This window comes from Bidens hawaiensis, unplaced genomic scaffold (genome assembly GCF_021521415.1).
Source record: "Bidens hawaiensis isolate Kalapana, Puna unplaced genomic scaffold, B.hawaiensis_p1.1 tig00036720_1, whole genome shotgun sequence".
Lineage (NCBI taxonomy): Eukaryota > Viridiplantae > Streptophyta > Magnoliopsida > Asterales > Asteraceae > Bidens > Bidens hawaiensis.
The window spans coordinates 74,189-87,213 of NW_027496403.1; the positions used below are offsets into that span (position 1 = coordinate 74,189).

The following is a 13,025-nucleotide window of genomic DNA, read 5'->3' on the forward strand; positions in this document are numbered from 1 at the left end:
TATGGGCCCACATTCAATAATGACTCATAATAAATATTTCCAAATGCAAAGCATGTTGTTGCCTATGCTCGTTAGCTCAACCGCGGTTTTATGCTTACATGTTCCTGTTTGTTGGTTTTTGGTACATAAAACCGGGTTGAAGAGTGTTGGAGCAGCTATATCAGTTGATATTACAATGTGGCTAGATGCGGTTTTTTTGTCGGTTTACATGAAATATTCTTCGGCGTGTGAAGCGACTCGTGGTTCTGTTTCGCTTGAGGTGTTGTATGGGATCAAAGACTTCTTTCGCTATGCTATCCCGTCAGTTGTCATGATGTGGTAAATTTCTCGGGCTGTGAATTTTTGTCACGACACGAAAACATAACATGAAATCATGGGTTTGGACCCGTTTAGTTAAACGGGCCATGTTTGGGTTGACCCGTTTAAAACATTTATTTTAATTTTTATTATTTTTTTAAAAGGTGTTTTATGTAACAAATTTACTTGGTTGATTAACTTATGTTAAATTTTAAAACTAAAGGGTATACTGACATAAGATTTTATAATTGATGTAACTGTTATATATACATTTTTTAATTTTTTTGTTGGAAAAATGTAAATTTAAATTAATAATATTTGTAAAAAAAAATAAAAAAATTTATCTCTTGTTTTAGACCATACTGCTGACATGTCATGTTGCGGGCTGTGAATTTCTGGCATGACATGAAAACATGATCCGTACCTAACACATAATTCGCGGGCTTGGTTGAACCCGTGAACCCATTTAGTTAAACGGGCTGTTTTCGGGTTGAACCCATGAATCCATTTAGTTAAACGGGCTGTTTTCAGATCGAACCCGTCAGGTTCACGAGTTGACCCGTGTAACACATTTATTTTTTTTAACAGTTTTTTTTTATGTAACAAATTAAATTGGTTAGGTAACTTATGTTAAATGTTAAAACTTAAAAAAGAAATTGGGATAAATATCTATAATAAAATGTAATTTTTATATATACATTTTTATTTTTTTGTTGGAAAATGTAAATTTAAATTAATAATATTTGTAAAAAAAAAAACTTTCAGGTTAAACGGGTCGTGTTCGGGTCAACCTGTGAATATGCGTGTCTTATCGGGTTAACGTGTCTGACACGATTTTTGGGTCCAGGTCGTGTTTGGGTCCGTGTAAAATTTTACATGCCAGGTTGGACTCGTCAAGACGTCAACCTGTAAACACGACCTGTTTAACACCTCATGTCACATTAAGATATAATTTCAAAACATGTCTTGCAGCCTTGAATTTTGGTCATATGAGTCTCTAATGTTATTGTCCGGTCTTCTACCGAATCCGGAGCTTGAAACTTCAGTTCTTTCGATATGGTACATCACAAACTCTTTTAACATTTAAACATGAACAAATTACTATATGCCAAAATAGTTATGATATTATTTTCTTGTTCAACAGTCTCAGTACTATTGCTACTTTTTATTCCATATCATGCGGGTTCGGGGCTGGCATCAGGTTCGTAATTCGTAAACTAACACTTTTCGTACAACTAACGAGTTAAACACGATAAAAAAATTTATATTGAAACTTGATGGCATTGTCAGCACTAGAGTCTCGAATGAGCTAGGGGCCGAGAACCCACTAGGTGCTCGTGTGGCGGTCAATGCTGTTCTTATTATTGCCATTGTCGAGACGAGTATCGTTAGCATAAGCGTGTTTATCAGTCGACGTGTTTTTGGATACATTTTCACGAACGAGAAGGAAGTTATCGATTATGTCACAAAAATGGCACCTCTTCTAAGCTTAAACATTATTATGGATTGTCTACAAGGAACCCTTTCAGGTTATATTTTAATATTTTTTTTATTTTAAAATATGACAGTATGTCTGTCACTTTATTGTAATCATTTTTTTAAAATTCATTAAAAAAATTGCAGTGTAATGAAATACATATACTACATATATGCAATATATACATATACGGTATATGTATATATCACATATATCATATATGTAGTATAACCTACTACATTAGTACGTTACATATACTGTATATATATGCGGTATATGATATACCGCATATATATACAGTATATGTAACGTACTAATGTAGTAGGTAATACTGCATGATATATATACTACTACATATATGCGGTATATGTATATATTACATATATGTAGTATATATATTTCATTATACTGCATATATGTAGTATGGTGTCACAGCCCCCGACCCCTATATCCCGGGATGGGAAGCCGTGAACATTGATTGGTGGTATCGTTGTTTATTAAATTATTTTGCAGCGGAAAATTTCATCAGAACCGTAGGTAGGAAAAATGATCAGAGTTATAAAAACACCATGATTATTATTATGATAAAACGGGAATTTAATCCCTTTTGATACAAACATAAGTTTTACAGGGTTAAACCCTTATTTACAAAACACATTTCTTTATTCTGGTGACAAGCCACTTATTTAAGCTGGAAGCCCGCAGGCATCATTCCTTTGTCTCTAACAAGTCACCTGAAACATGTTTAAAATATTTGATCAGCAAGAAATACTGGTGAGTACATTCATTTGAAAATGACACAGTTTACAGTTACAGCATTAAGATGTTTTTACATCTGCCTGCTTACAAATTACCGAAAGGTACTTGTCACTCGACCGTATCTATGACTGTGGTCATATTACTTATTGGCTAACACTTGTCCAATAAGTAACGTGTAATAGCCCAGTAGGCAAGCCTTGTATACAAAACCCCACAATGCCAGTAGTAATCATCCCGTAAGTCTACAGAGACTTAATCACTGTAATGTATTTAAAACACTTTAAGAATATATTTGAAAACATTTAGACCATTTGCCATGAGTTTTATAGGTTTTGAAATCATCATGACAATGTCAGAAAAATAGTTGTCTCACGCAAATGTGAGTGATATAAAAATTCGAATGTCTCACCTTGCAAGTTTATATATTAAAGAACACCTCCTGGTATTAAGCACCTAGGATAAACACAATGTAGTATAACTAGATTAGTATAAAACCAATAATCATAACGATAATCACGAGAGTAGAAACTTTACACGATGGCACAATGTCATACCTTAACAGGCAAAGCTTTCGGATTCGTGTATATTTCTTTCGATCGGATAGGGTATCGTTACGACTCGGGTATTATACCGTTAATATGTATTAATATGTGTGTGAAATTTCAGAGAGAAAGAAGTGGGTCTGAGCAAGGAATGAACGTCCCATTCTCAACCTATTTATAGCAGGTTTTGGACCTCATCGCGGTACGCGATGACTATAAATAGAAAGCCGTCGCGTACCGCGAAGCATCTATAGCTTCGCTGAGTCAGCCCTAGGCCTGCTACGTGGCACGCCACGTGGCAGGCTACGTGTCTCGTCTGCGTAACCTCCACGTCGCGTATCGCGATGGAAGGATATATATATATATATATATATTTATTTTATTTTATTTTTCTTAAGTCCCAACAAAAATACTAAGACGGCCCTTAAGCGGTGATGCGAGCGTGTGAAGTGCAAAGTGCGCCATCAAAGCGCCACATTGCGCCCATCGCACTTCGCCCGTGCCCGAGCCCGTGCGCGTTCGGGTGCTTCGCACCCTCCGCTAGGATCACTGGGTGTGATATGCCTTATAAGAACATTAACATAGAAATTTCCTTTCTTATAAAGAGCTTACTAGTTTGTTAATCTAGCGATGTGGGACAAGAGTTTACAAACCTATTTATACTAAGGTGGGAGCCTCTCCTTTTCTTTCCTCCACCAATGTGGGATGGAATTTTCCTTCTTCCATTTCCTTACTTGTTCCTTCTTTTGTTCCTTTATTTATTTTTATGGTTTGTTATAGTCTCCCCTCCTTATTTTGAATCTCGTCCTCGAGATTTGATTGGAATAAGTGTGGATACTTCCGTTTCATTTCGGATACCAATTCCCAAGTATATTCTGGTCCACGCTTTGAATCCCACTTCACTTTGACCAGAACTATTCTTTTGTACTTGAGATTCTTGATCTTTCTATCTTCAATTTGCAAGGGTTTCTCAATAAATTTCAACTTTTCATTTACCTTTATATCTTGAAGGGGTACTTCAAGTGTTTTGTCAGCTAAACATTTCCTTAAGTTACTTACATGAAATACATCATGTATACCTGGCATTTCCTCTGGTAATTCTAGCTGATAGGCTACTGGTCCAATTCGTTTGAGAATCTGAAATGGTCCAACAAATCGTGGACTTAACTTTCCTCTCTTACCGAATCGGATTATTTCTTTCCATGGAGATACTTTCAGTAGCACTTTGTCTCCAACTTGAAATTCCAATGGTTTGCGTCGATGATCCGCATAACTTTTCTGACGATCTCGTGCGGTCTTTGATCTTTCCTTAACCTGATCTATCTTATCAGTACTTTCTTGTATGATTTCATGACCAGATAATTGTTTTCCTCCTATTTCTGCCCAACATACTGGTGTTCTACACCTTCGTTCATAAAGGGCTTCAAATGGGGCAGCGTTAATGCTTGTATGATAACTGTTATTATAGGAGAATTCTATTAGTGGTAAATGGTCATCCCAATTTCCACCAAAATCTATTACACATACTCTTAGCATGTCTTCCAATGTTTGTATGGTCCTTTCACTTTGACCATCAGTCTGTGGATGGTATGCCGTGCTCAAGTTTAATTTTGTTCCTATAGCTACTTGGAAACTTTTCCAAAAATAATAAGTGAAACGACTATCCCGATCCGATACAATGGATAATGGAACTCCATATAATGAGACAACTTTGTCTACATACAGCTTAGCTAATTGTTCCATTTTGAAAGTTTCCTTCATTGGTATGAAATGGGCTGATTTTGTTAATCTATCCACAATCACCCAGATTGTGTCATTACCTCTTCTTGTGGTAGGTAATTTGGTAACAAAATCCATTGTTATTAATTCACATTTCCATTCTGGCATTTCTAATTGTTGAAGTAATCCTGATGGCTTTTGATGTTCTGCTTTAACTTGTGAACAAGTTATGCATTTTGAAACATAACTAGTTATATCCTTTTTCATTCCTATCCACCAATAGATTTTCTTCAAATCTTGATACATTTTATCTCTTCCAGGATGCATTGTGTATTTGGACTTATGGGATTCTTCGAGAATCTTTTCTCATAATCCTCCTATAACTGGTATCCAGATCCTGTTTCCCATCCGGAGAATTTCATCATTTCCTTTGACAAGTAGATCAATGGTACCATTTCTTTTCTCATCAGCAATATTATTTTCTTCTATTGCTTGTTTCTGAGCATTCTTTACTTCATCAATTAAATTGATTTGAAGTTTTAACCTTAGAGCTCGCACTCTTTTAGGTTTCTCATGCTCTTTTCTACTTAATGCATCGGCTACTATATTTGTCTTACCTTCACGGTATAGGATCTCACAATCATAGTCGCTAAGAATTTCCATCCAGCGTCTTTGCCTCATGTTAAGCTCTTTTTGCCCAAAGATATATTTTAAACTTTTATGATCTGTAAATACTGTAAACTTGCTACCATATAGATAGTGTCTCCAGATCTTTAGGGCAAAAATTATTGCTCCCAATTCTAAGTCATGTGTTGTGTAATTCTCTTCATGCTTCTTTAATTGTCTAGATGTGTAAGCAATAACTTTCTCACGTTGCATTAGTACGCATCCCAATCCTGATTTAGAAGCATCATAACAAACTGTGAAATCTTCAGTTCCTTCTGGTAGCGCAAGTATTGGGGCATTTGTTAACTTTTACTTCAAAGCTATAAAAGCTTCTTCTTGCTTAGGTCCCCATTCAAACTTAACATTCTTACATGTTAACTTGGTTAACGGAACTGCTATTCGGGAAAAATTTAGAATGAAGCGTCTATAATATCCTGCTAATCCTAAGAAACTTCGAATTTCTGTAGGAGTTTTAGGGATTTCCCAATTAGTAATAGCATCTATTTTGGAAGGGTCCACGTGAATACCTTCATGGTTAATCAAGTGTCCTAGAAACTGTACTTCTTGTAACTAGAATTCACACTTTGAGAATTTAGCATAAAACTTCTCTTTTCCCAATAGTGTCAAAAGTATATGAAGATGTTTAACATGATCCTCACTGGTTTTGGAATAAATAAGTATATCGTCTATAAAAACGATTACAAATTTATCCATATATGGTTTACATATTCGGTTCATCATATCCATGAATGCAGCTGGTGCATTGGTTAAACCAAATGGCATGACTGTAACTCATAATGACCGTATCTTGTCCTAAAAGTTGTTTTAGGAACATCTTCTTCTTGCACTTTTAATTGATGGTATCCTGAGCGTAAATCGATTTTAGAAAAATATCGAGCTCCTTGGAGTTGATCAAATAAATCATCAATTCTTGGTAAAGGATACCGATTCTTAATTGTGACTTTATTCAATTCTCTATAATCGATACACATACGCATCGACCCATCTTTCTTTTTGACAAACAGTACTGGTGCTCCCCAGGGTGATGAGCTAGGTCGTATGAAACCTTTTTCTAGCAATTCATCTAATTGCTTCTTTAATTCTAACATCTCCGTTAGCGCTAATCGGTATGGTGCTTTAGCAACTGGCGCTACTCCTGGTATTATATGGATTCTAAATTCAACTTCTCGATCAGGCGGTTGTCCAGGTAAATCTTCTGGAAAGACATCAGAATATTCCGATACTACCGGAATTTATTTTAGCTCTTTTCCTTTGGCGTGAATGATTACAGAAGTCATATATACTACGCCTTGTTTCCTTAGATAGCTTGCCGCTTTCATTACTGATATGAACTTTCTAGGCTTAAGCATCTTATCTCCTTGAATTGTAATAATGTCACCTGTTGGCGAGCGAATTTCAACAGAATTTGTATTACATAGGATTCGAGCATGATTGGCTGCTAGCCAGTCCATTCCTAATATAACATCGAATCCAGCCAGATTCATTGGAAGTAAATTTGCTTTAAACTGGTGGCCTAGTAAGTTTATGTTTTCTTCTTGGAGTACTTCATGAATATGAATGGAATTTCCTTCTGCCGTCTCTACCGTGCAGACTTGATGAAGTTTGGTTAATGGTTGATTTAAGGCTTGGCAAAACTTCGTGTTTATAAAACTTTGGTTTGCTCCGGAATCAAATAATACTTTAGCGTAAATGTTATTGATAAGGAACGTACCCGCAATGACGTCCGGAATCATTGTTGCTTCTTGTGCAGTAAGCTGAAAGGCTCGTGCATTCTTCTTAGGTCCATCTGTGTTCTTTGCTTTGTTGTTAGGCACCTTTGTCAGCTTTGGACATTCTGGACGGATGTGGCCAGGTTCTCCGCAGTTGTAGCAAACACGACTTTCTTTTCTTCTACATTCTTCATCCGTATGTCCAGCCATTTTGCAATAATTGCAATACTTAGTTTTATTGAAAGCGCATCTCCCTGAATGCATTTTTCTGCAAGTTCTACAGAAAGGATGAGCATAGGATTGCCCTACTCCTTTCTTCTGAAACTGTTGGGTAATCTTCTGGGCTAGATCTTTCTTTTTGTTTTCTTCCTGAGTTCGGACTAATCCGTCTGTCAGGGTATTCGCTAGCTCGACTGTTTCTTCAATAGTCTGAGGTCTAGCTGACTTTACCAGATCACGGATTTCACTTACTAATCCCCAAATATAACGAGAAATTAATACTGATTCTGGCGAAGCCAAAGCCGGCTCCATTCTCGCATATTCGAAGAATTTTGTCGTATACTCACGACACTTCACACCTTCCATCTTCTGGTTTAAGAACATAGTAGCAATCTTTTCTCGTTCATGAGGAGGACAAAATTTTCTTTCTACTATTTCTTTAAACTCTTCCCAGGTCATAGTATAAACAACGTTGTTTCCCTTTGATTGGAGGATTGTGTTCCACCATTCTATTGCTTCATTAACGAAGAGATTAGAAGCATATAACATTTTATCTTCTTCAGCACACTTGCTGATTCTTATAATGGCTTCCGTCTTTTCTAACCAGCGTAATGCTGCAATTGATCCTTCATTTCCAGAGAATTCGGTTGGCTTACAAGCCAAGAAATCCTTGTAAGTACAACCGCGAACTTTTTGCTTTTTGGGTAATGAGTTCCTACCTCCTCCATTCACACTGTTACTAGCCACAGTGTTAGACTTTCGCTTATTACTCTCAGTCTTATGCCTAATTACAGAAATGGGTTGCTTAATAGCATCAGCAATTAAAGGAATTGTTTCCGTGATTTTCTGAGCTATCATATTTTCAATAGCATTCATATTCAGATGAATTTCTTGATTGGAATTTTCATGATTGTGCTCGTTTTCGTGATTATGGTTGTTTTCGTGATTAGAACTAGCTTCATTTGACATCTGAATTACATACAAGAAAAGAATTATTAATATCGTAATCAAATAATAATGTAAGCAAGATATTAATAACACATAAGCATAAATAACACGTAGGCACAAAATATGTCAAAATCGTCGATCTTTGCGACATTTACTCTTTATATATATATATATATATATGCATCACTATATTTTACATCTACACACCTTTGTTACATACATACACTCCTTTTTTTATAAAAAAATTATGATAATGAACATATAAATATTATATATATATATATATATATATATATAAGGATCTCGGTCGTAAAACTTCTAGAGTAGGGTCTCCCCAATATTCCTTAGTCTATTGGCGTGATCCACCAATTCTTCCCCATAGTGACGGAGCTCTGTTGTCATCTCCGGTGTCATGGTGGGGTAGTTTGCGGTTTCTGCCTGGAACGGTGCATATGGGTTATTCATCATTGTTTGATATTGCCAATCATTGGTCTATCATTCCTCCATTTGAGCTTGACTGATAATATCATCATGGGTAAATGTATTATTTGGGTCCTGGGATGGCATATTCGGGTGGCTGGAGCTTCCTGCACCTATATCATTGATTATGGGTTGAAAGATTTCACATTCATCTAGGCATCTGCCTAGTCTCTCCTCCATTGGTATTGTTGACATGGGTGGTGGTAAAGTTGGTGGTGGTTCTATTGGTTGTTCATGTTGTGGTTGAATTGGTTGTTCAGGTTGTGGTTGTGTTGATTGTTTGATTGTGGTTTTTCTTTTCTTATTTCTTTTCAATCTTTGTTGCCAGTCTCTGAGCCTTCTTCTTCTTTTAGGCTTTGGTTTTTCTACAGGTAGGGCTTGAAAAATCATGGGCTCATGTTGTTGTTGACTAGCTTCTCCTTCTTCTATATCCGTGGAGTTAACGGATATGTGTTCAAAAGCTTCAACTAGCTCACTCATGCTGTTAATAAAAAATTATAAAACAACGAATTCAAAATGAAAATAGTATTTATTTTCACGTGTGGTTAAAATCTTATTTTTATGGTTAACACATAGGTTAATGCATGTATTTCCTAACATTAATTCCTAATATTAGGTATTATTAAAATACCCATATTGCTTAAATCAGTGGCTCTGGTACCACTTCAGCTATCACGGCCCCCGACCCCTATACCCCTGGATGGGAAGCCGTGAACATTGATTGGTGGTATCGTTGTCTTTTAAATTATTTTGCAGCAGAAAATTTCATCAGAACCGTAGGTAGGAAAAATGATGAGAGCTATAAAAACACCATGATTATTATTATGATAAAGCGGGAATTCATAAGTTTTACAGGGTTAAACCCTTATTTACAAAACACGTTTCTTTATTCTGGTGACAAGCCACTTATTTAAGCTGGAAGCCCGCAGGCATCATTCCTTTGTCTCTAACAAGTCACCTGAAACATGTTTAAAATATTTGATCAGCAAGAAATACTGGTGAGTACATTCATTTGAAAATGACACAGTTTACAGTTACAACATTAAGATGTTTTTACATCTGCCTGCTTACAAATTACCGAAAGGTACTTGTCACTCGACCGTATCTATGACTGTGGCCATATTACTTATTGGCTAACACTTGTCCAATAAGTAACGTGTAATAGCCCAGTAGGCAAGCCTTGTATACAAAACCCCACAATGCCAGTAGTAATCATCCCGTAAGTCTACAGAGACTTAATCACTGTAATGTATTTAAAACACTTTAAGAATATATTTGAAAACATTTAGACCATTTGCCATGAGTTTTATAGGTTTTGAAATCATCATGACAATGTCAGAAAAATAGTTGTCTCACGCAAATGTGAGTGATATAAAAATTCGAATGTCTCACCTTGCAAGTTTATATATTAAAGAACACCTCCTGGTATTAAGCACCTAGGATAAACACAATGTAGTATAACTAGATTAGTATAAAACCAATAATCATAACGATAATCACGAGAGTAGAAACTTTACACGATGGCACAATGTCATACCTTAACAGGCAAAGCTTTCGGATTCGTGTATATTTCTTTCGATCGGATAGGGTATCGTTACGACTCGGGTATTATACCGTTAATATGTATTAATATGTGTGTGAAATTTCAGAGAGAAAGAAGTGGGTCTGAGCAAGGAATGAACGTCCCATTCTCAACCTATTTATAGCAGGTTTTGGACCTCATCGCGGTACGCGATGACTATAAATAGAAAGCCGTCGCGTACCGCGAAGCATCTATAGCTTCGCTGAGTCAGCCCTAGGCCTGCTACGTGGCAGGCTACGTGTCTCGTCTGCGTAACCTCCATGTCGCGGTACGCGATGGGTAATCTGAACCCGTCGCGTATCGCGATGGAAGGATATATATATATATTTTTTTTATTTTATTTTATTTTTCTTAATTCCCAACAAATTTTATTTTATTTTATTTTTCTTAATTCCCAACAAAAATACTAAGGCGGCCCTTGGCGATGCGAGTGTGCGAAGTGCGCCATCATAGCGCCACATTTCACCATCGCACTTCGCCCGAGCCCATGCGCGTTCTTCGCTAGGACCACTGGGTGTGATATGCCTTATAAGAACATTAACATAGAAATTTCCTTTCTTATAAAGAGCTCACTAGTTTGTTAATCTAGCGATGTGGGACAAGAGTTTACAAACCTATTTATATTAAGGTGGGAGCCTCTCCTTTTATTTCCTCCACCAATGTGGGATGGAATTTTCCTTCTTCCATTTCCTTACTTGTTACTTCTTTTGTTCCTTTATTTATTTTTATGGTTTGTTATATATGGAGTTCTCTCGTTCACGAATAATGAATTCTCTCATGATCTGTCCCTTGTTGGTTATAGGTGTTGCGAGAGGAGTCGGATGGCAACATTTAGGGGCTTATATTAATCTTGCAGCATTTTATCTAGCTGGGATCCCGGTTGCTGCTATACTGGGGTTCTGCACCTCGCTGCGAAGAATGAGCCTATGGATCGGGATACTGGTGGGTGCGTTTATACAAGTTACTCTTCTCGGTATTGTATCGATTTGCACAAATTATGAAAAACAGGTATATATGAATATATGATATTATGATCTACCTCCAACATCTATATTTCATTAGGGGTGTGTATGGTGCGGTTTCGATTTCGGTTTTTTTGGTTTTCGGTTTTCAGGTTCAATTCGGTTTTTTTCGGTTTTTCTACTCGTATTTTGGGCCAAAAGAGTTTGACCCAAGATATTGAACTGGGCTTAATTTTTTTTCATAAAAAAAATAATGATTAACAAAATATTGATTATTTGTGCATAGAATATTAAGAGCTAAAAAAGGTGCCTACATTCAAATTATAAATAAAATGTCATAAATTCAATAGCAAACGTTAAATATAAAAAAAAAATATTCAAGTGGATAAAACATAAGCAATTCAACCAAAAAAGTAATTCAACATAGACGATGCACATTTAATAGAGTTATATTTTTTGTTGTTGTTGTTATTATTATTATTATTATTAATCACATGAAGAATTAAACAAATAGTTATAGGTCGGTTAGGTTTTAATGATTACGGTTTGGTTTGGTTTGGTTTGGTTCGGTTCGGTTTTTTAGGTTATTCATAAAACACAAAACCGCACCAAAACCAATATTGCGGTTTTTAATAAAAATCAAAACCGAACCGTCTATTTCTAATTCAGGTTGTTTTTTCGGGTTGGTTGGTTATTTAGGTTTTTTCGGTTTCGAATAGGTTTTTTCGGTTTCATGTACACCCCTATATTAATATAGTTATACTAGTCAAGTAATTAGCCATGTTTTCTTATATATGCGACGTTTATATCGTGTAGGTGGCAATGGTGAGGGCGAGGTTATTCGAGGAAGAATCCGCGTTAACGAGCTCGAGAGTTTAGCTAAATGAAAATGGTACTAGTTTTGTTAAAATGCCCATGTTAGAAATATTAAAATTAGTCTCATATGATATATGTTTCATTAATAATTTGGGTGTGAATAAATATAAAAATATACAATATATCACATTATTCCAATGATTTATATACAATGCATATATGAATCCTTCATTTCTTGGACATCATCTTCTTAAACTCTTCGAAATCAACGAATCCATCGCCGTCAGAATCGACAGACTTGATCATATTCGCGCAGTTTTCGACGGTGTAATTCTCCCCCAACCGGCTCAATATTTGTTGCAACTCGTTGGCTGAAATGACGCCATTGTTGTTTAGATCATAGAGTTTAAAGGCTTCCTTGAGATCGCTCATCTCGTCGTCTCCTTGGGCAACTCCTTTGCAAAATGCGACAAACTCATCGAGGCTAATGAACCCGTCTGAATCCGAATCTATCTCAGCCATTACTCGCTTCACCTCGTCGTGAGACGTGTCGGATCCAAGGGATTTCAGGATGCCTATTAGCTTGTCCTTGGAGATTTTACCGTCGCCATTGAGGTCGAATCGGTTGAATATTTTGGTTACTTCTTCTTTGTCTGTTGGGAATATTGATTGTTTGTTATTTTCTGGCGCCATTTTGTTTTGTTTTTGGCTTTTGGTTGATATGGGAATGATGTAGTTGTGATAGATATCGGTAATGTAAGGTATACCTGTTAATTTGCTAAAATTGCGGTCAGAAATTTCAAATAAAGTTTACTAATATAAACTTTT

The 13,025-nt window shown here is 36.2% G+C and overlaps 2 protein-coding genes across 2 annotated transcripts; one reads left to right on the top strand and one right to left on the bottom strand.

Annotated features, from left to right (window-relative positions):
• Positions 1–19: 19 nt before the first annotated feature.
• On the top strand, positions 20–11,445 carry LOC143588717 (protein DETOXIFICATION 12-like). Its single transcript, XM_077069648.1, has 5 exons — positions 20–318; positions 1,270–1,356; positions 1,442–1,498; positions 1,588–1,826; positions 11,222–11,445. The coding sequence occupies exons 1-5, from the start codon at positions 20–22 to the stop codon at positions 11,443–11,445; spliced, it is 906 nt and encodes a 301-aa protein (XP_076925763.1).
• Positions 11,446–12,368: 923 nt separating this feature from the next.
• Positions 12,369–12,922, bottom strand: LOC143588711 (calcium-binding allergen Ole e 8-like). The gene has a single exon (XM_077069642.1). It carries the CDS (start codon positions 12,888–12,890, stop codon positions 12,426–12,428), a length of 465 nt encoding a protein of 154 aa, XP_076925757.1. The 5' UTR covers positions 12,891–12,922; the 3' UTR covers positions 12,369–12,425.
• Between the last annotated feature and the right edge of the window lie 103 nt (positions 12,923–13,025).

Excerpts from the sequence above, each read along its gene's own strand:
- LOC143588717 (XM_077069648.1), top strand. The coding sequence starts at position 20 with ATGACTCATAATAAATATTTCCAAATGCAAAGCATGTTGTTGCCTATG. Across the intron at positions 319-1,269 it reads CCGTCAGTTGTCATGATGTG|CCTTGAATTTTGGTCATATG; the intron begins GTAAATTTCTCG and ends CATGTCTTGCAG. Across the intron at positions 1,357-1,441 it reads ACTTCAGTTCTTTCGATATG|TCTCAGTACTATTGCTACTT; the intron begins GTACATCACAAA and ends CTTGTTCAACAG.
- LOC143588711 (XM_077069642.1), bottom strand. The coding sequence starts at position 12,890 with ATGGCGCCAGAAAATAACAAACAATCAATATTCCCAACAGACAAAGAA.